Genomic DNA, 22,290 nt, shown 5'->3' with positions numbered 1-22,290 from the left:
TCTGAAATAATGTGGGTTCTACAGTCAATATCGGTTGAAAAAAGGCTTAGATTAAGTTCCTCCAGTGTCGGCGAGATAGACCTATAGATTTGAACTATAGGTCTATCTTTGGACGGCCTAGTGCAGAAGATGTAAGTGCCACTTCCACTGAGCTACACAGACCTTTTGATCAAAGATTAGCGACCATAAAATATGAGTCCTGAGCTAAGATTAGATAGAGAGAGAAAGTGAACAGATGGCATAAATGGCAGAATCATAATAAAAATTAAGATATTAGGAAATAACTTGACATTATCAGCATTCATGAATGTGTGAGCAGGACTAATCTAAGGTGGTATGGTAATTCAAATGCAACAGGAGAGGAAAGGTTAGCAAAACAGGTGGTTGATGCCAAGATGGAAGGAAAAAGACCCAGAGGAAGGCTAAGGTCTAGGTATATTGATTCACTCAGAAGTAATTTAGAAGATTGCTATGTTAGATATGACAATATTGGAGTGCTGACAAATAACAGACTAATTTGGAGAAAAATTGTTGATATTAGTAATAATGCAAACTCAATCATTTAGTACTGTCAGTAGCCTGTCTGTACCTCTTGAAGGTACATATCAGGAAGTTGATGATTTATTTAAAAAAGTAGTTATTTAGAGCATTGTAAACAAAACTACTTACATGCTCTTTGTCTATGTTGATGTATGGTTGTGATTTGAGGTATATGTTCAAGTGTTATGTCTTTAATCTTTATATATTTAATAATACATTATACAAATGTAATTCATCACTTATCATAGAATAGCCCATTTGACAGACTAACTTATTTTGGCACTTATTAAATCTAAACAGTTGCTTCACCGAACATAGTTGCATGAATCATGCTGACAAACTGACTCTTCTTGACATTTAAGTATAGCCATTGCCAAGCACTTTTAATACTTTTGAGATGCAAATGAATCTGAGAGAGATGACTTCAGTCTGTACTTAATTATTTAAAATTATAAATAAAATTCTTTTACAGGCAGGATGCAGACTGACAGTTGAACAGTACTGATTTAAGAAGGACATATTATTTAGGAAGTCTAATTATACTTAAGTTGTGTGGTTTGTCCTAGAATTTAACTGAAGTAATAGCTAAACTGAACAATGGTTGAGTCTTATGAAACTCTCTTCTTAGGTTACAAAGAACTTGTCTTTATGTGAAGTTGTTCATAGCACCCATAAAAAATTTTTTTCAGTATAAGGAAAACTTATATTTAACCTTCAAGTAATGATCTGAAAGGGTCACTACTAAAGTCATCTCCCCCTGAACTGATTCACTCCAGGACAGAATACTTAGCAGTGACAGGCAAAAACCTACTGCCGAGCAGTACTGCTCTACTCTAACAAAACAAGGCCAAAGAGGAACATTATAAAAATGTTATCAGTGAGAGCCAAATCCAGACAGATACCAAGGTTGAATCAATGTGGAGGTCAAATATTTTCTATATGCAAGTAGTAAATTGGTATATTGCCATATTATTAAAATACTCTAGAACAGAGAAAGCTCCAAATTAGGATTGAATCACTTCACATACTGAAGCAACTAAGGCTATGAGGCCAGTGGATTATTGTCAGTTGTAAATTGTTCTTCTGTCGAGTTTGCCTGCTATGTGGGAGAAAAAATCCAACCACCTTCGTATGAAACTGGCCAACTTGCATTCAGATGAAAATCTCCAATAAGAAAATTAAAGGAAGCTTGCTCACTTGGTTATAAATTATATCATACTTCACAAGAAATTATATTGTTTTAATCCTTATCCCTGAGTAAGCAAATGAAGTTTCTGCAGGAAGTATCCTGTATGGTTGTACAGCTGAGGTTGGGCATGAAGAAAGGATGGATTACATCCATTAAATTTAATGTAATAATCATATAAGGATACATAAGTTAAGAATTATGTCTGATAACAACATATGTTCTCCAGCCAATTTTAATTTGCAGTGAAAAGTCTGTTTCCATATGGAAAAATTCTGACACCTCCATATGAGATTGGTTAACTTACCTTCAGTTGGAAAGCCCATGTGTAATTTAATTGCATTCTGGATGAGATTTGAACCCCAGTATTTCCAGCTACAGGGCTCTTTGGGCTATTTCGAGTTTATGGTGAAAAGCCATGATTGCAAACTGAAGAACAGAGATTTGGCCATGTTATTATTACTGTGTTGTAGTCTTAATGATTATACTGTTAGCAATGCTATATGATATTAACATTTTTACCTCTTGAAGTTATGTCTGCACAACATCCAAACATTTCTCTCTCTCCCCTTACATATACTACAATGTCCTCTTTTACTAGAAGCTCCTCACAAACATAGAGATGACAGGGTTTTCTTTCCTAGAAGCTCAGCTTCTTCATCCCACAAAACACACAAACCAGCCAGAAGCGGTTTACTGACATATTATGCTGGCCTCCTATCCTTAGTTGTTTTGACCATAATTCAAAACTACCACAACTGCTCCTCACACATACAAAAAGTTATTAGTAAACCTATAATACATACATTTGTACTGTTAAAGGCTAAGTATTTTTTTTTTATCAATTTAATGATTTTATTTTTTTATTTTTACGTAGTCCACTCTAGAGACCAAACATGGAAGCTAAATTTTCAGGCCTCCAATAAGTGAGGCAGTAGTCTCACACCAGGTGATAAAATTCATCTCCCACCTAAAAACAATCGCAAACATTTATGCTTACAGCAGGATTTGAACCCGTGACCTGTTGGATAGAGAGGTATGCTAATCACTTGGCTAACAAGGCTGACTTCTACAGCATCCTCTCTCTCAACCCCCATCCCTTAAGTCCATGCTCCATTCCTACACCTTTTCTCTATTCTTCCAATTAATATAATCATGAATTCTTATTGTTATCTCTAATCCATCACCTTTTCCTACTGTAACAATCTTCATCTTTTCCTGCTGCATTCTTTACTCAATGTAGCCAGTCTGTATTCAGTCAGGTGGTCTGTTCATCCAAGTGGAACTTCTCCAATTACTATATGTTAAAAGTATCAGGCAAACTAACTAATATGTCACTTACAGCAGCATATCTCAGACTTTTACAGGGCAATTTGAAAAATTCCATTTTTCATGCCATCTTATTAATTAGAAATAACATTATTAAGGGAAATTAACTTCTTTTATCGAACAATTGGTTCGATATATTTTATATTAAATTGTAATATAAAAATATATTTTATTATGAAATATAATGAAATCAACCAGCTGTTTTCACAATAGAAAATATAACAGAGTTCTAATCCCATCCAAAAAAAGATATTGATCAAATCCCATTTTCTAATTCTCAAACTGATTCTCCAATTCTCTATAAATAGATTTTTGCACATATTGATCTTCTTCTGGGTCTTTTTCCTGCCATTTGGCAAAGAACACTTGTTTTGCTAATCTTTCTTTTCCTGTTCTGTTTAAATGACTGTCATCTAAGATTAGCTCTGTTAGCACATTCCTTAATGCTAACAGTGGTAAGTTATTTTCTAATATTCTCATTTTTAATATGATGCTGTCAGTGATGCCATCTATTCACTCCACAAATCTTTCTCAAAACTAATATCTTTATTTCTAATCCAACTCTCAGAGCCATAAGTTAAAATTCGATTGAACTTGCTCTTGTATACAATTGTATTATTGTATTAATATTAATTGTATTAATATAATTGTATACAAGCTAAGGTATACAATATGTTTAGTATTTTGGCTAATTTCTTTCTTATTCCATATAAATTTATTCAGTTGATATCCTACCATACCAGTGTGACTAATTTTGTTGTCAATTTCCATATTTAATTTGCCATCTTCACTAAAAAGCTGAAATGTTTTTACTTGTTCTATAGGTTTGCCATTCAGGATACAGTTGATGGTTTCAATGTTTCATTGTCTTTTCATGAACTTGCCATCATCCCCCACTTCCTTTCTGAAACCAACTAATTTCTTGAGTCTTTTTCTAACACCTTTACATGAAAAAGACTTAGATTCTTTTCTTCACAATCTATATTTCCCAGAAAAGTATAGCCAAAGAAGCATTTATCCTTTTGATATTTATAGATACAAATACATAAAACTGTTTTTCAGTTATTGAAGTAATGAAAGGATAGTTATCAGTCTTTAACCACTGTTAATCCAATTTTTCTTTCTAATTATAGAATGTTTTTGGAATAGTAATAGAGAAAGTGGGGAAAAATTAGTTTTCATTCTTTACAGGGTAAGCTCTGCATCTTGGTATTTTCTGAATGTTTTTGGTCTTAGAAGTATTTATGCTCTTGTTCTAGGAGAAAACAATGGTAAGTGATGTTATTTATTTAAAAAGAGTGATTGTAATATATTTATAAATTGAAGTCATGTTTATTATACTAAGCTTTTCAGAGATTGTGGGTTCTTTTAAACATCTGGAATCATAAACACTTGAAATCTGCAAAGCATATTAAGAAGTTCACATCAAGCTGTCTTGCATGTGTTGCAAGGAAGGGCACATTTTCTATGTAGGTGGACACATTTTAAAAAATTCATCAGTTTATATTGCATGCTAATTTCAATATCTTTTGGTGGAATTTTCATATAAACTAGTATTTGTGAACTCTTAACTAAACGTTTGAGATTTTCTATGCATTATCTTATTTCAAATCGTAAAGGATAAAACAACAAAAAAAAAAACTATTTTATTTTTAAAATATTATGCATTACATAAATAAGTTGGTTTCTGATCTTAGCGAGGTATATATATGGATGCCGTCTAGAAATATTTTGATTTTATGATTATCATAATATCCAGAACCAAAGGATGTCACTACAATCAATAGCCCCTCCCACCTTAACTCTAGTAAAGTAGCACCTAATGAAATGGAGTCTGTCTCTTATGTTTCTGCAACTGATGTTTTTTACATTGAATATTTTGTAAAAAAAAAAAAAGTCGCTACTTTTATAAAATCATACTTTCTCCAATAATTTCATTTATCAAAGAAAATTCAAAATTCTTCAACATGATATATCACAAATTCTTTATCAAATCAGTTGGTGGCATTTCAAAATGCAGCAGATTTTGTACAGAGCTTCACAATTATTATTATTATTAGACACCTCCAGGGAGTCCAAGGACTCATCGAGGGGAGGGCTCCTGCTCTACAACTCTGTCTCCACCATTCAATCACCAACTGACTGCAACTACACCAATGCCATCTACTGCTGACCATCACTGGTATTTCCACAGACAATCACAAACATCAATGCCCACAGTGGGATTTGAACCTGCACCCTTTTGGCTAAGGAGCGGATACGCCCTCCACTCAGCCAACCAGGCCGGCCTCGTTTCTCATTCCATTTTTACCTCAAGTGATTTTCATACCGTTCTTAAACAAATATATCTGTTACTATGAAAAGTGGTATATGCTGATCAAAACAGTATTACTGAATGAAAGAATATTATTTTTAAAGCATAAAAAAAAAAAAAAGACGTAAGTGCCGACCACCACTGGTCTTTCCACAGACAATCGCAAACATCCATGTCTGCAGCCAAAAGGCTGCGGGCATGGATGTTTGTGATTGTGATTCAAACCCACAGCCTTTTGGCTAGACAGCAGATATGCTCTCCACTCGGCCAACCAGGCCGGCCTCATTTCTCATTCCATTTTTACCTCAAGTGATTTTCAAACTGTTCTTAAACAAATTTATCTGTTACTATGAAAAGTGGTGTATGCTGATAAAAACAGTATTACTGAATGAAAGAATATTATTTTTAAAGCATAAAAAAAAAAAGACGTGGCAAGTGCAACAAATTGAAGTAAACCACCCAAATATAGAATTTATCTTCATTATCATTTACTCATATATCCAGAAATTAACATTCTTTTCCTATCTCCATAGCTTTCGTGTCTCTGGAAAGCACACATAAAGATTAATTATGTGCCCTCCCTATGTAAACAGAAGCACAAAATGATTTGTCACATCCTACTACATGGGCAAGTATAACACAACACAGTACACTCTGTCCAGTACTTAGCATGAACATTGATTTTTGTAATAAAGCAGCACACTCTGCTTAGGGTGTGTTCAAGCAGTAACCCGCTTGAACACACCCAGTTCATTCCACATGTGCTAAACTTTTTTTTCCTCTTCATTTGTTCCCTGTATGTTGAGTTGCTGGATAGTTAACATTGATTGATGTCCAGAAATCTTTTTGTTAATTCCATCCATGAAAGGTAGGTAACCTGTGATACAATTCTGATACTTTAGCCACTGTGTAGGCCTGAGAAACAATGTGTTAGGACACCAAACATGGCCTTTTTTCATACCACTGCAGACTCTGAAAAGCAAGGTGGTGGTTTCACACCAGCAAGATAGTAAAATGGTTTCCATTTTACTATTTATTGCAAGTAAAATGGAAACCTAAACTTACCATTAAACACATAATTTAATGTTATATGGACCATTGTTTACACAGGATAATTTAATGTTAAATGGAACAATAACATTACATACAGATAACGGCATGTAACACAAATAACTTTCTTCACTGTTGTTTGTAATTTACACAACAAGGCATTATTGAAGAAAGTGTTATTAAACATAATGTTAAAATAGAACATATTAAGATGCATTGTTAAACAGAAAGTTGCTATAGAAATTTTAAAATATTAGATGACTTCCAAGATAGTGACAATCATTAGCATTTTCCAGGGTTATTCCATCAATCTGTTCCAAATAACTGTGTATTAGCATGCACAGTTATTTGGAACAGATTGATGAAAAACTTATCTTTTGATGTTTACAAAATAGAGTCCCTTTCAAATGTCAATGGCAACCGCAAAAAAAGAGTTTAGCTTCAAAACAGAATGAAACAATATGGTAATCAGTGTCCACAAATGACTTTTTTTGTTTTGAATCAGATTCTGTTATGATTGAATATTTCCTCTCCTCCAATCCTGTAAATGATTTGACTCCTAGTTGAAATCAAAACTTAATAGTATTACAACACCAAACAAACCTGGTTCTGTAGAAGGTTCTACTAAGGTAGAAGTGGAGGAATTTAAATGATGTTTCATTTAAAGTGAAACATCAATTTCACTTTAAATGAGTTGTTTATTTTCTATAACAAATTTGTGTGGAGTGTTGCACTCTATGCAGCTGAAACTTGGACATTGAAGAAAGAAGAAATTAAGATTTTGGAAAGCTTTGAGATGTGGATTTGGAGAAAGATGGAAAAAAATCAAATGGACAGATAAAATAACTAATGAAGAGGGCTTAAAAAGAGTAGAAGAAGAAAGAAGTCTGTTAAGGGAGGATAAAAAGAAGCAGGGGAAACTGGATCAGACATATTCTGAGAGGGAATGGAATCATCAGAGATACCATCGAACGAAAAATAGACTGAAAAAGACCCAGAGGAAGAGTAAGGAAAACAATGCTAGATGACATGCTGAATGGAGACAGGTACACAACCTTGAAAGAGAAGGCTCAGAACAAAAGAGAGTGGAAGGAAAGTTTCTGCTACTAAAAGAACCTGCCCAATTGCAGAATACTCAAGAAGAAGAGAGGAACAAATTTGTTTGTATTTATGCCAATTCTTTTCCTCAGACATGCCACCTCAAATGCAGTAATACATATTCAATCTGATTGATACAGGTTTAAATATAATTACCTGTACCTTTTTAGAAATTTAAACATACTGACTATATAGTCTGTAAGTTTAAATTTCTAAAAGGTAGAGGTAATTATACTGTAGTCATCATCAACAAAACCAATTACAAAAACAAAAAATAACGCCCATCTTAAACGACCAACACACCTACCAAAAAATCCAAAATGATCCCACCTCGACCTCATAAAACAAATCAACAGTACCCTACACAACTCATCATCATCAAATTCCTGACATGTACCCTCAAGGGGTGTACAGGTCATATGATAGTACTACATGAAAAATTTACATCATTACTAACTTCCTATCTACAATTTTCCTCCAAATCAGTCTGTTACTTGTCAAGACTTCAACATTATCAGATCTTATATTTCTATCGTCTAAAGCACTTTCTACCATATCTATCCACCTATATCTTAGTCTTCCTCTGGGTCGTTTACCTGCCAACCTGGCAGAGAACACTTGTTTTGCTAATCTTTCCTCGCTTATTCTGTTCAAGTGACCGTACCACCTGAGATTAGCTCTGCCAACGCATTCCTGGATGCTGACAATGTCAAGTTCTTTCCTAATATCCTCGTTTTTAATATGATATTGCCATTGATGCCATCTGTTTACGCCTTTAATCTTTCTTGGGACTCTTATATCTGCAGTCAGTCTTTGGTAATGTGTTTTACTTCTGACCCAGCTCTCAGATCCATAAGTTAAAACTGGTTTGAACACTGTCTTGTATACAGCTAATTTAGTGTTCCGACTAATTTCTCTCTTATTCCATATGGATTTATTCAATTGACTTCCTACCATACCAGCTTTGTTGATTCTGTTGTCTATTTCCGTATTTAATTTACCGTCTTCACTAAAATTCGTGCCTAAGTAGCTGAAATGTTTTACTTGTTCCATAGGTTCCCCATTCAAAAAACACAGTTGATATTTTCAACGATTCTACCTATTTTCATTGTCTTGGTCTTTTTATTGCTGACCTTCATACCATATCTATTACAACAGTTATTCAATTTAGTCAGCGAATCTTGCAAACTTGTAGCAGATTTATTTAGAAGTATAACATCGTCTGCATAATGCAAAGAGCTGACATTAACATCTCCAATTCTGATATCATGTTTAATAGCACTTTCCTTCATAATGTGATCCATATAGATAATGAATAACAGAGTGGATAATGTACATCCTTGTCTCACACCAGATTTAACATTAAACCATCTTCCTGTACTTCAATTCTAATCCTGACTTGCAACTCAAATAAAGACTAAGTATTGCTTGATATAATGCCCCATTGACACCTGTAGTGTATTGCATAGCTTCTCTCGTGACAAATTAAATACAGATCTTTGTTATATTCCCATGCTTTCTCAACTATTTGTCATAATGTGAAGATCTGATCCTGACAGCCTTTATTTGGCCTGAATCCAGCTTGTTCTTCACCAAGCTTTTCTTCCATAATTCTTCTCAACTTTTTCTCAAGTATACTGGCATGCATCTTGCCCGGAACACTTAATAGGGAAATACCTCTGTAATTCTCACACTCAGTTTTATTTCCCTTTTTATATATGGGTACTATTAGAGCTCTACTCCAATCATCAGGAATTCATCCCTCTGTCCAGACCTTCTGAACTATGCAGTGCAGCCACTGTAAGACTTTTATACCACCATACTTCAGCATTTCTGGTCGAATATCATCTACTCCTGCTGCATTTTCACATTTCAAGCCTTTGATGGCTTTTTTCTACTTCAAGTATGGATATGTATTCCTGACAGTATGCCTGTTGAGTGTTTTTTTACCACTGTGCCATTGTTAGATCCTGAATGGACGATTTTTTAGAAATTATTCATTCAGAATCTAACGTAAGAATTTTGCTAACTCAGATAATACCTGGTTGACAGTACACAGTTCTGAATTTTGTTGTAAAGGAATTTATGTGATAACATGTAAAATGCACTAGAAAAAATCTTGTAGTTGGAAGTTAAACTGAAGGATTATAGAATTAATGAATTTTAATAAGGAAATTGTAGTATAATCTTGTCCCATTAAGCTGTCTTAAACATAATAAGTCGCCAAAGAAGATAAGAGTACGAGTGCAAAGGTCAAGTTACATACGCACGTATCGGCTGTAATGCCGCCAGCTACATCGTATGGGAATATGACGCAAGCGGGATTACTCGAATACAGCACCTAACGGCAGCTAGGACTTGGAGGATCACCTTAGGGGCATGAAGACGAAGGGTCGTATGGGAAAGAAGGGACGAAATATAAGCGAATGCACGCGATAATGCAGGGCCTTTTCTGGTTGTTCCCAATTTCACTTCGAGGATTCCTGACTAGCGGGCGAAGTAGGGACGAGCGAGAGGGATGTCCCACTCAAGTAGGAGCAGAGAATGCGCTGTATCGAGGCAGTGAGAAGTTAGAGTCTAGGAAGAATGTAAAACAGACGGTGTAGTTGTAAGCCCATTGCGGAAGCAACCGATTGAAGGAGGACCTGAAATACACGTGGCCATTAACAGACCTTCGGAAGAAAAAGATTGGGTAACATAAAGACCTTTACTATGTTTGAATGAGACAGAATTTAGTGTTAGATCATATTAAGTGGACAATTCATAGTGGACTATAATAAGGATTTGTAAGTTGAGATAGAGTAATTCTGATAAACAAAGGAATGTCAAGAGTGAAACTTTAGCTGCATGTGACTGAGAATATATGTGAATTTAGAATTTTGTAGATGAATTTTACCAGAATAGTAACGGGTCGTGAAATGTATTTTAATGTAGCATGAAATAAGAGTTTGATTTAGAGTAACATAATTAGCTAGTTTTAATGTTTTATAGTTTGTGTAAGATTACCAAGTTAATCTATGAGTGTTCTATGAGTGTTAAATTAGTATTGAGTAACTAACTTAGCAAGAGATTTTGAAAAGCTTAGTATCATATTCCAATTATAGCTGTAAAGTGTAATTTGTTCCAATAAACATGTTTTGTTGTATATGCCTGATTCGTGCTTGATTCAAGAATTCAAATTACCACTTGCAAAAATTTAGAACCATAGCGGGAAGGAAGTATCTCTTTAGAGTATATTTGAATGAATGCCAATTAACCTAGGAATATTCCCTGAATTTTGAATAAGCTAATATTATAGGACTCTGGCTGGCGCAGCAATAAAAAATAAATTTGCTGGTGTACGAAAAGGAAGCATTCTTAGGCGGAGTTAAGTAAGGCATTCTTAGGGAAGTATATTAGTATATTATATATCAATAATAAAAGTATAAAGTAAAAAGAAGATATGACAATAGCGCAGCAAGTAGGATTTTAGATGAGTAAGGTTTGAGTAAGTAAGAAGATAAATAAGTACAAGTGAATAAGTTAGCAACAAAATGAGTGAATGAGTATAAAGATATAAAATAAATAACTAGAGAAAAAAAAACACATTTTTAACACCATCATTGCTTGTTTCATTTAGCAATTTTTCGAAGTAATTATCCATACTTCAAGAATATCTTTTTCTCCCATTTTCATGTCACCTTTATCATCTCTCTAACTCCTTTTACAACACTCTTTCCTTCATTTCTAAGATTCAACAACCTCCAGAATATCTTGCCACCTTCTTGATATTTATTTTCTATGTTCTTGCCAAAGTCCTCCCATGACTTTTGTTTACCTAGTTTTACACAGTGTTTAGCTTTCTTATATTTGTCTCTGTATTCTCTAAGAGCAAAAGCTGACTTATTTGCCAGGAACTTTTGATATGCTTTCTTCTTTTCCTTCACTGCCTCTTTAACTTCTTGTGTCCACCATGGAGTTCTGACTTTTCTATCCTTGCAGACAACACATGCCTCTAGCTGAATCAATCAGGGTTTTCTTCAAGGTTTGCCACTGAATCTCCAAGGTTTGGTTCTTGTTCTCAAACTCTTTCATTTTTTCTTCAATAATCTTTCTGTATTTTAGTCTACAGTTCACATCTGAGAGCTACTCAACTTTTATTTGTTTTAAAACTTTCTTACATGTCATTCTTTTCAATATGAAATTCAATTTTATCCTGCTCAAGACTAAATAGTGATCACTTCCAATTTTCAAATTCTCTGTACACTCTGGTGTCCTGCACCAGGGAGAAAACATCACTATCAACAATAACATAGTCAATGAGATTTTTCTTATTCCTTGCCTCTTCTCTCCATGTGAAGTTGTGCACATTTTTATGTTTAAACATGGTGTTAGTAATAACCAGTCCGTGTCCTGAGCAGAAATCCAACAGATATTTACCATTATTATTAGCTTTGCTCTTTTCTCCAAATTTTCCCAAAACATTTTTGTATGTCTGACAATCACTTCCTACTCTGCTATTTAGATCCCCAACAAGGACCAACTTTACTTTTCCTTTTTCATTGTGTCAGTAGTTTCTCTAGAGCTTCAAAAAAAATTTCTCCACTTCTACCTTAGTAGAACCTTCTGTGGGACCATAGGCACAAATAAGTCTCATTGTCCAGTTCCCCATTCTCATATTTGCCTACATTACTCTACTTAAGACTGCCTGCCATTCAAGAAGATTAGCATCGTATTTAGTGTTGAATACTATGGCTACCCCTTCTTTTCCTTGATTGTCATTGCCTGAATATAACATTTTGTATTTATTGCTCAGAAAGAACTTGCCAGTTTTTGTCTTTTTTGTTTCAGTCATCCCTGTTATGTCGATGTGGTACTTGTTTAATTCCTCAGCTAGCTCCATTTCTTTGCCATTCAGGCTTCTTATGTTGATAGTACTGATCTTTAACTCTGGTGATGTTGAGTTGGGGTGTGCTTCAGATTTGTTCCGGTAACTGACTTTTCGCTGTTCGCCCTGGTTTCCTGGCGAAAACAACGGTGGGGTCTTGTTTAGCTGGCATGAAATTTTGTCGTGTTGTACCATCATTTTGTATATTGGTTTAAGCCAATAAGAATACAACTTGGTCGACTAAATCCCAAATTTCCAGCCCTTCCTCGTTTGTTCGGTATCCAGGTAGGTACCCAACAGGGTGCACCACGAGAAGGTGAGGTTGGACATTAGGTCAGAAGCCCTGGTTGGTTCTCCGCATTCCTTTAAAGGCTGTGTGGATGTCTCCTCTCAGTTATACAGCTTTGACCCTTAAGCAGCCCCCCCCCCCTCTCTACACACCTTAAAAAGTCAAAACCACATTGAAAAAAACCCAACCCCCCCTGCACCACATGCACCCCTTATATGTTTGGGAACATCAAAACTGACAAAGACGGCTACCCGATATGGCCTATAGTCTCCTATAAGAACACCACCACCACAGCACCCTTATCAAAATTTGTTGCCAAACTCATCAAACCATTACAACGTCTAACTCTATGATTAAAAATACGGATGACCTATTCCAGAAAATAAATAACATTACTTCATCCCGTAATGATGTTGTCACCTCATTAGATGCAACTTCTTTATATACTAACGTGGATGTTCCCAAAACATTAGACATCGTACGCACACTACTCACAGAGGACCATATCCTGCACACACACACACAAAATTAACACCTAATGACATCATTAACCTGATCAAACTCGCAATATCAACCAACTTCTTTAAGTTCAACAACAACAACATATATGTTCAAATTTCTGGTATCCCTATGGGCCAAAACATCAGTGGACAACTAGCAAAATTATTCCTGGCACACACAGAATCACTCCCCCCCGGCATCACCTTTTATGGCAGATACGTGGACGATATTCTATGCATTGGCAAACCCACACACACAGATCACCGCCTTACAAACATCCCTCAACAATTACAGCTTACCATGGAAACCGAACAGAACAAATCCATCAATTTCCTAAACCTGACATTAATCAGAACCAACAACAAAATAGCCACGAAAATATACCACAAACCCACACATATCGGAAACTACCTCCATTTCAGTTCATACCACCCATATTCCGTTAAAAAAAATCAGTCATCCTATCACAATTTATAAATGCTTACAAATTCTCAACTAACCGTAGTTAACATGGAACTAAAGAATTTAACACAGATTTTTAAAAATCGCAACTATCCCATACAACTAATAAATTATGCAAACAGAACAACAAAAACCCGTCATAACAACAACACAACCAAAACTGACTTCCCAAAACGTTTGGCCATCAGACTGCCATACATCCAAAACACAAAACCTACAAATACATTTTCAAACACACGGACTATAAGCTAGTATTCACCACGAACCAAAAATTAGCAACTCTCCTAAAACCCAGTAAATTGCTCACACACAAAGAAATATTTGAACACCATAACGTAGTCTACAAATTTCCTTTCCAAAAAGATTGTGACATCACCTACGTCTTTATGGACTAGACTACAAGAACACTTCCACAACTGTAACATCCCTATTCTGGAACATTTAAACACAAAAAAACAATGCAACATCAAAAAGAAAAATAGAGTACAGGGAAGACAGAAATAGCAGCTCATGCCCTTGAACTGAAACACATTCCGCAAATCGACAAGGCCATAATAATAGACAAACAAGACAACAAAACAATGCTTAGAATATCCGAAACAATAGCCATAAAATATGACGAAAACCCAATCAAAGTCCACCATCCATACCTAATTTCTGAATGATGGAAACTCCACAATTTTCAAATCAGGTCACGCCTCCAACCAATAAGCAACAACAAATACCCTTTTTTGGCAGATACAACATGCGGTCGTCACATAGCCCTATACCCATTCCGAAAATGTTCCGATGATGGTCACATGACCGAAACGGCTCGCACCCCATTAATGCTCCCCCCCAACCCAGTTTTCCCAAAAAAGCGCCCTTAAGTACAATAATATATATATATATTTGTGAAAGACTGCTAAACTTCTGCTCGAATAATAGACTAACAATAACCAACACTTTCTTTAAACATCCAACCCCCCCCCAAAAAAAAAAATGGACATGGATATCACCAGACAGACAAACCAAGAATATGATAGACTATATTATTGTAAACCAAAGATGGAAATCATGTATCTTAAACTGTAGATCCTTCTCTGCAGATTGTGGATCAGACCATAAGCTAGTATTAGCAAACCTAAGAACAAAGTTAAAATCTGGAAGCACTTTTAGAATCAAAAGGAGACTGAATGTAAAAAAACTACAAGACAACAATATTCTAAGAAAATATCAACTGGAACTAGATAAAAACCTGAAGGAACTACCAAAGTAGAATATAAACATTGAAGAACATTGGTGCAAATTAAAGGAAATAATATTAAATTCAGCAGAAAAGACAATAGGTACACAGAAAGAGAAAGTAAAAAGGATTGGTTCTCGAATGAAGTAAAAAGGTTAAGCAATCAAAGGAAAAGAATGAAACTAAAACAGAATTATAACAGAAATGAATATAATAGATTAACCAGAGAAATTAGAAAACTAGTTAAAAGAGACGAGAATAACTAGTTAGAAGAAAAATGCAAAATGGCAGAAAAGCTATCAAAAGAAAATAACCTTCATGGATTATATAAACAAATAGACCAAATTAGTAAGACACGGACAACAAAAATTATGATCAAAAACAAAGAGGGACAACTAATTGAAAGTAAAACAAAAAGAATGGCCAGATGGGAAGAATACTTCAAAGATTTATATAATAAAAACAGTTCCCAGGATATTACGATTCCAGCCACTGAAATGGAAAAGGAAATGATTATCTTTACCAAAGAAATAATAGCACACAGCATAGAAAAACTCAAAACTAGGAAAGCACCTGGCATTGATCAAATACATGCGGAATTTTTAAAAGCAGGAAAGGAACAACTTTGGAACCATTAAAAGCATTATTTGAAAGGATCTACAAAAACGAAGCAGTGCCTATTGGACCAAATCAGTCATAACTCCTATATACAAAAAAGGAGATAAAACAGAATGCAATAATTACACAGGCATTAGCCTCCTCTGTATTCCAAGTAAGGTTTTTACAAAAGTACTCCAAAAACAAATTAAGCCATATATAGAACTGGCACTAGGAGAAGAACAAGCCGATTTTAGACCAGCGCAAAGCACAATTGATCAACTATTCACCTTAAGATAGCTAATAGAAAAGACACTAGAGTACAACCAAAGTTGCTACATAAATTTAATAGACTTTCGTCAGGCATTTGATTCAATCCGTAGAAGAAAACTATGGAAGAATTTGGAATTCCCAACAAAACCATAAGAATAATAAAGAATCTATATGAGAAATCTGAAAGTGCAGTACGAATGGAGGACACCTTAACCAACTGGTTCCACACAGAGAGCGGAGTAAGACTGGATGCAATCTGTCGTCAGTATACTAGAAGAAGCAACCAATAAGGCCATAAACAATGAAGACTCCGGAATCAAAATATATGGGGGAAATGTGACAAATTTAAAATTTGCAGACGACATTGCATTACTTGCAAGCACAGAAGAAAATCTACAGCGAATTTCTTAAAATAAAGGAGTGTATAAAATCTGGATTAAACATAAATGTAGACAAAACAAAAATTATGCAAATAGGAAAAAGAAGCACCAATCTGAAAATTGAAATTGATAGTAAGAATCTAGAGCAGGTAGAAAACTTCACCTACCTTGGAGGAGTTATCGAGTACAATGGTGAAATTATAAAAGATATAAACAGATGAATCAGTCAAGCATCCCAAACTTTTGGATGACTTAATAAAATATGGAAGTCAAGAGACATCAAACAAGTAACAAAAGTAAGAATCTATGAAACAGCGGTCCTCCCAATACTATGGGAGGGAATGCTGGAATCTCAAAAAAGGCTGAAGAGAAAAAATTATTAGTTACTGAAATGGGTTGACTAAGAAGATTACTTGGAGTATCTCTGCTGGATCGACTAAGAAACGAAGACATAAGGAAATAACTAAAACAAGAAATAACAATAGACAAAATCCAAGAAAGAAGACTGCGATGGTGTGGCCATGTGACCAGAATGGGAAAACAGAAAGATTACCATCTAAAGCCCTGAATACAACGATGGAAGGTAAAATATCTAAAGGACGGCCCAGAATTAGATGGATAGACAAAATAAAAGAGGACCTGAAAACCAAATCACAACAAGCGACACCAAACTGGACAGAATTGTTCGGATTCTCCCAGGACAGACAGAAGTGGAAAGAGTTCATTCGGCCTCATCATCATCCACATAGATGATAGAAGAGAGAAGAAGAATATTTGTATATATATTATTTAAAATAAAAAAAAAAAACGGGTTTTCAAAAAAATTATCTTCCCACCTTGCATCAAACACCCCCCCCCACACACACACACGTTTCCCCCCCCCATTTATTTTAACAACCTAACGGCAGAAGTATAGAGAATGATATCATCCTAGCATCTAAACAAGGTATCTACAAAATTTTCTTCCTAAATTATTCTGCTATATTTTCCCTTAAAATACACTTATAATGCCCTAAAAATTTCTTGAGAAAAAAGGCCAATGTATTTAAAATAAGGGACACTCCTAAACAAAAACAGGCTATAATAGCCATAAAAATAACAGGTAATTATATTTAAACCTGTTCATGTATCTGGCAGGCATGCAAGATACATGAACTGGAAGAAAGAAATGATTTTTCGCATAACGTCCCATATTATATGCTACACCATACATTGCCTGGCATGAATGTGTTAATAAAGCCAAAAGTTTAAGATCATTAGGTTCACAGCAATTCTTGTAGAGTTGCTGATTATTCTCTGAGATGGCCTGAAACCACATTCAAGATGTGCTTTTCTGGAAAGGGGAAGCAATCAGCCTGCAAAAATTTGAGCATGGTTTTTTTTATTAATAGATAACAGAGAGGTGCCTTTTGTAATTGCCATGATTTGACTCATCTCCTTTCTCAAAGATGGTTGCAGTCAAAATCCTCCTTAAAGTCAGCAAACTTGACAAAGAGGATATGAAACTTCATGACTTATTTTTCATGGTATTAACAACACCACACAATTTTACCAAAGAGATGTTTTATTAATGCTTATATTTCACTGATTTTCAACTCAGCATCATCAGAGCACAACACACTTGTACACGCAACAAACAATATAGTTACAAAAGATCTAAAGTCCTATATTTGGTGACCTCTAATGGGGGGTGAGGAATAATAAAATAATGAAAAACAACTGTGCAGGAGTTTTTTAGTATAACCATCTCCCAAATTTTTGGCAAATTAATGCAACCATATTTGTTAAGGTTGGGAGAATTCTTCAAAGCCATTGCTGACTCAAAAAAGAATCTTTCAGATCTATAACAAATCCTAAATAGCACATTCGTTTTGCTCCATCTAATCCTTTGGACACTCCATCTAATAAAGGAGTGTCCAAAGCGTGGTCTGCCAGTCCCGACTTGTAATAGTCACAAATGTATCTTTCATGTTCTTCCAGACAGATGTTCACTGATCTTCCTGTTTGCCCATAATAGGCCAAGTCACAGTCACAAGGAACTTCATACACTCCTGGGTGTGCTAAAGGGTGAAGTTTAACCTTAGGCGAACGGATCAGAGTTGCCAGCTTGACATGAGCTTTGAAAGTGGTGCGAAGGCCAAGTTTTAACAATGCTTTGGCTATCTTTTCCAATGTACCTCTGATATAGAAAATAGAAATGGTCATGTTGTATTCTTGTGTATTAGGGGAGGGCAGAGTAATGGGCCTATGTAGTATTTTATCTATTTTGTGGATTGTAGCTGTTGGCTAAGAACGTATTTTATTTGCCAAAAATTTGGGAGATGGTTATCCTAAGAAAAACTCCTGCATAGTTGTTTTTTTATTATTTTATTTTATTTTATTTTATTTTTTTCTGTTACTGTTAGAGGGTGCCAAAAATAGCACTTTAGATCTTTTGTCTTTTGCAATTATATTGTTTCACTCACTCACTGTCGTGTGTACAAGTGTGTTGTGCTCTGATGATACTGAGTTGAAAATCAGTGAAATATAAGCGTTAATAAAACATCTCTTTGATAAAATTATGTGGTGTTGTTAATATCGTGAAAAATAAGTCATGAATAACCATCAACACCTAAGCTTATCTGTTAGAGGATATGAAACTGATGTGTTAGTTTTTCTAAAATCTTTTGACATATTTCATAGGCATCACAGCTGTTCCACAAAATTAGATAATTTGTTACTTCAGTTTGGAGGACAGTTGTTTTCTTTTTTTGAAGGGAATTTGAACCATGAATCCTGAGTCCATAGACTTTTTTTGCATTAAAGAAGCCATAAGTTTTAGATTTTATCTTAGATTTCTGATCATCGCTGATTGCTGATTCTTTGGGAGTTGAAATTTTTTTTTTAAACCTCTGCTTTTCTTTCTTGATATTAGATATGGGAAAAAAAAAAAGGAGGGGAAGCTTTCTTTGCTGGCCTTGTTGACCAAATAGTTAGTGTATCTATTCTTGAACCAACAGACAGCAGGTTTGAATCCCTTTGTGGACACATGGATGTTTATGATTGTCTTTAGGTGGAAGATGACTTTCATCGCCCAGTGTGAGACCACTTGTGCAGCTTACCGGAGGCCTGAAGTAGTGCCATTTTTGGTCTCAAAGCAGAGTTTCTGAACTGTGTAAAAAAAATAACCCCTCTCCAAAAAAAAAAATTAAAAAAAATTAAAACAGGCAAAAAAAACACATCCTTAAGCCTAACCACATCATGAAAGTACTATAGATCTGCAGAAAAATCTTCCATGGGTCAGAGATGCGTGCACACACACATATATAAAACTTTTCTGTGGGTAGCGAGAATGACAAACTTGATGGGTAATTCAGACTGATTTCACTTTAAATGATCTTCCAAAACATCTGCATTAATTCTCTCTTTCATTCTGCTTCTGTCTCATCCTTATCTTAAGAACGGCCTTAATGTTCATGATGGAACTAGCAAGATGATTGGTTCTATAATCATCAATACTAATAATAGTTTTTGTGAGGACATTTTTACAAGCATGGACAATGGCATAATCATTAAAGTACAGTGACATCTCACTAATCCGAACTGCGGTTTGAAAGGAAAAAAGTTTGATTTATTACGTATTATTATTTTGTGTACTATTATTTTTATTTAATAATTATTATTTTAACTATTAACTATTACAGTACAGTATTTTTTTCATACTGTCGATTATACAGTTATACCTATTTTGATGTATTGTGTGTTCACGTTTGCTTTTTTATACTGTTCAGTACATACTGTATTGTCGGCATGAATCACAAATATACACAAAAAGAGGAAATTCAAAACATGCATAATTTGGTTAAAAATATAAATCCAGATGTTGAAATTTCACAAACAGATGTTGCGGAATGGATTACAGGTAGAACCGAAAGTGAATTCGAAATCAAATCAGATGCTGAAATTATAAATATGACGCTACAGAATAAATTAGAAGACTTTTTTATACTGTTCAGTACATACTGTATTGTCGGCATGAATCACAAATATACACAAAAAGAGGAAATTCAAAACATGCATAATTTGGTTAAAAATATAAATCCAGATGTTGAAATTTCACAAACAGATGTTGCGGAATGGATTACAGGTAGAACCGAAAGTGAATTCGAAATCAAATCAGATGCTGAAATTATAAATATGACGCTACAGAATAAATTAGAAGACGATGAACTCGAAGAAAAAAAAAGTAAAACATGAAGAGACAGCTGACAGTTTCAATATGTGTATAGAATGTGCTAAGCAGAATATGCCATTCAACAAAATTTTGTTGCTAATATAGCTCTGAGAAGAAGCATTCGAAAAAAGTTTAGTTTCCAAGAAGCAAAAGAAAATCGGCGACTTTTTTACAAAGAAGTAAAAAAACTTTTTTGTGTTATTTTGTGAAATTTTTTTGTGTTGTGTACAAGAAAATGATATTTTTTATGCAAATTATGTACTGAACTATACAATTTCATTAATTCAGAATCCTCAACAAATACAGCTACATAGAAATAAAATTTTTTACTAAAATAAACTTGTGTACTGTATTATTTTTTGTTTTACATTACAGTACAGTAGCTTTTTTTCTATCAGTTACGTCATTTATTTACAGAATTAAATTGATATACCATTAGAATCTGGTTATTTTTGTCTTAAACCCTAATTATTGTTGTCTCTTGAGAAAAAATTCGCTAATCTGAACGAGCACAGTTTTTATTAGTTCGAATTAGCGAGATACTGCTGTATTACTGTTCCAAATAATGGAGTTTCTACAATTTCTTGAATTTGTTTTTGTATTTAGAATGTAATACCAAAAGTATGGTCAGCACACATTTTAAAATGAAATGTGTGCTGACCCATTGCCTCTCTTGAAAAGCACCTTTTAATTGTATCCATCTACCTAGAACTTGGTTTTCCTATGGGTCTTTTTCTTGCCATTCTATTTAAGTGACCATATCACCTGAGATTATTTCTAACACATTTCTGAATGCTAATGTCAAGTTCTATCCTAATATCCTCATTTTTAATCATACTGCATTGTTCATTCTCCTAATCTTTCTCAGAACTCATATCTGTGAATCTTCAGTCTTTAACTGTTTTATTTCTAACCCAGCTCTTAGATCCATAAGTTAAAATTTGATTGAACACTATTTATAATTATATTATGAACATTATATTCATTTTATGAATATAAATGAACATTATATTATCTACAGCTAATTTAGTATTATGACTAATTTCTGTACAACATGACAAAATTTCATGCCGGCTGGGGCGTCGCCCGGTTAAACAAGGCCCCTGTTTTCGCCAGGGAACCAGGGCGAACAGCGAAAAGTCAGCTACTGGAACAAATCTGAAAACAAACCCCAACTCAACATCACCAGAGTTAAAGATCGGTACTATCAACGTAAGAAGCCTGAATGGCAAAGAAATGGAGCTAGCTGAGGAATTAGATAAGTACCAGATCGACATAATAGGGGTGACTGAAACAAAAAAGACCAAAACTGGTGAGATCTTTCTGAGCAATAAATACAAAATGTTATATTCAGGCAATAACAATCAAGGAAAAGAAGGAGTAGCCATAGTATTCAACACAAAATACGAGGCTAATCTTCTTGAATGGCAGTCAGTCTCAAGTAGAGTAATGTGGGCAAATATGAGAATGGGGAACTGGACAATGAGACTTATTTGTGCCTATGGTCCCACAGAAGGCTCTACTAAGGTAGAAGTGGAGGAATTTTTTGAGGCTTTAGAAAAAGCAATTGACACAATGAAAAAGGAAAAGTTGGTCCTTGTTGGGGATCTAAATAGTAGAGTAGGAAATGATTGTGAGACATACAAAAATATTTTGGGAAAATTTGGAGAAAAGAGCAAAGCTAATAATAATGGCAAATATCTGTTGGATTTCTGCTCAGGACATGGACTGGTTATTACTAACACCATGTTCCAACATAAAAATGTGCACAAATTCACATGGAGAGAAGAGGCTAGGAATAAGAAAAGTCTCATTGACTATGTTATTGTTGATAGTGATGTTTTCTCCCTGGTGCAGGACACCAGAGTGTACAGAGGATTTGAAATTGGAAGTGATCACTATTTAGTCTTGAGCAGGATAAAATTGAATTTCATATTGAAAAGAATAACATGTAAGAAAGTTTTAA

The 22,290-nt window shown here is 34.6% G+C and overlaps 1 protein-coding gene across 1 annotated transcript in view; it reads left to right on the top strand.

Annotated features, from left to right (window-relative positions):
* The window catches only part of EMC3 (ER membrane protein complex subunit 3), an 83,998-nt gene that overhangs the window by 40,644 nt on the left and 21,064 nt on the right, over positions 1-22,290 (top strand). Inside the window, exon 5 of the mRNA XM_090393167.1 lies at positions 4,247-4,326. Coding sequence (XP_090249293.1) covers positions 4,247-4,326 — 80 coding nt within the window. The remainder of the gene's footprint in view (positions 1-4,246; positions 4,327-22,290) is intronic.

Source organism: Typopeltis vanoorti, chromosome 5 (assembly GCF_054136105.1).
Source record: "Typopeltis vanoorti isolate ZY-2024b chromosome 5, IOZ_Tvanoo_1.0, whole genome shotgun sequence".
NCBI classification, from domain to species: Eukaryota; Metazoa; Arthropoda; class Arachnida; order Uropygi; family Thelyphonidae; genus Typopeltis; species Typopeltis vanoorti.
This window is presented reverse-complemented; position numbering and strand designations above follow the sequence as displayed.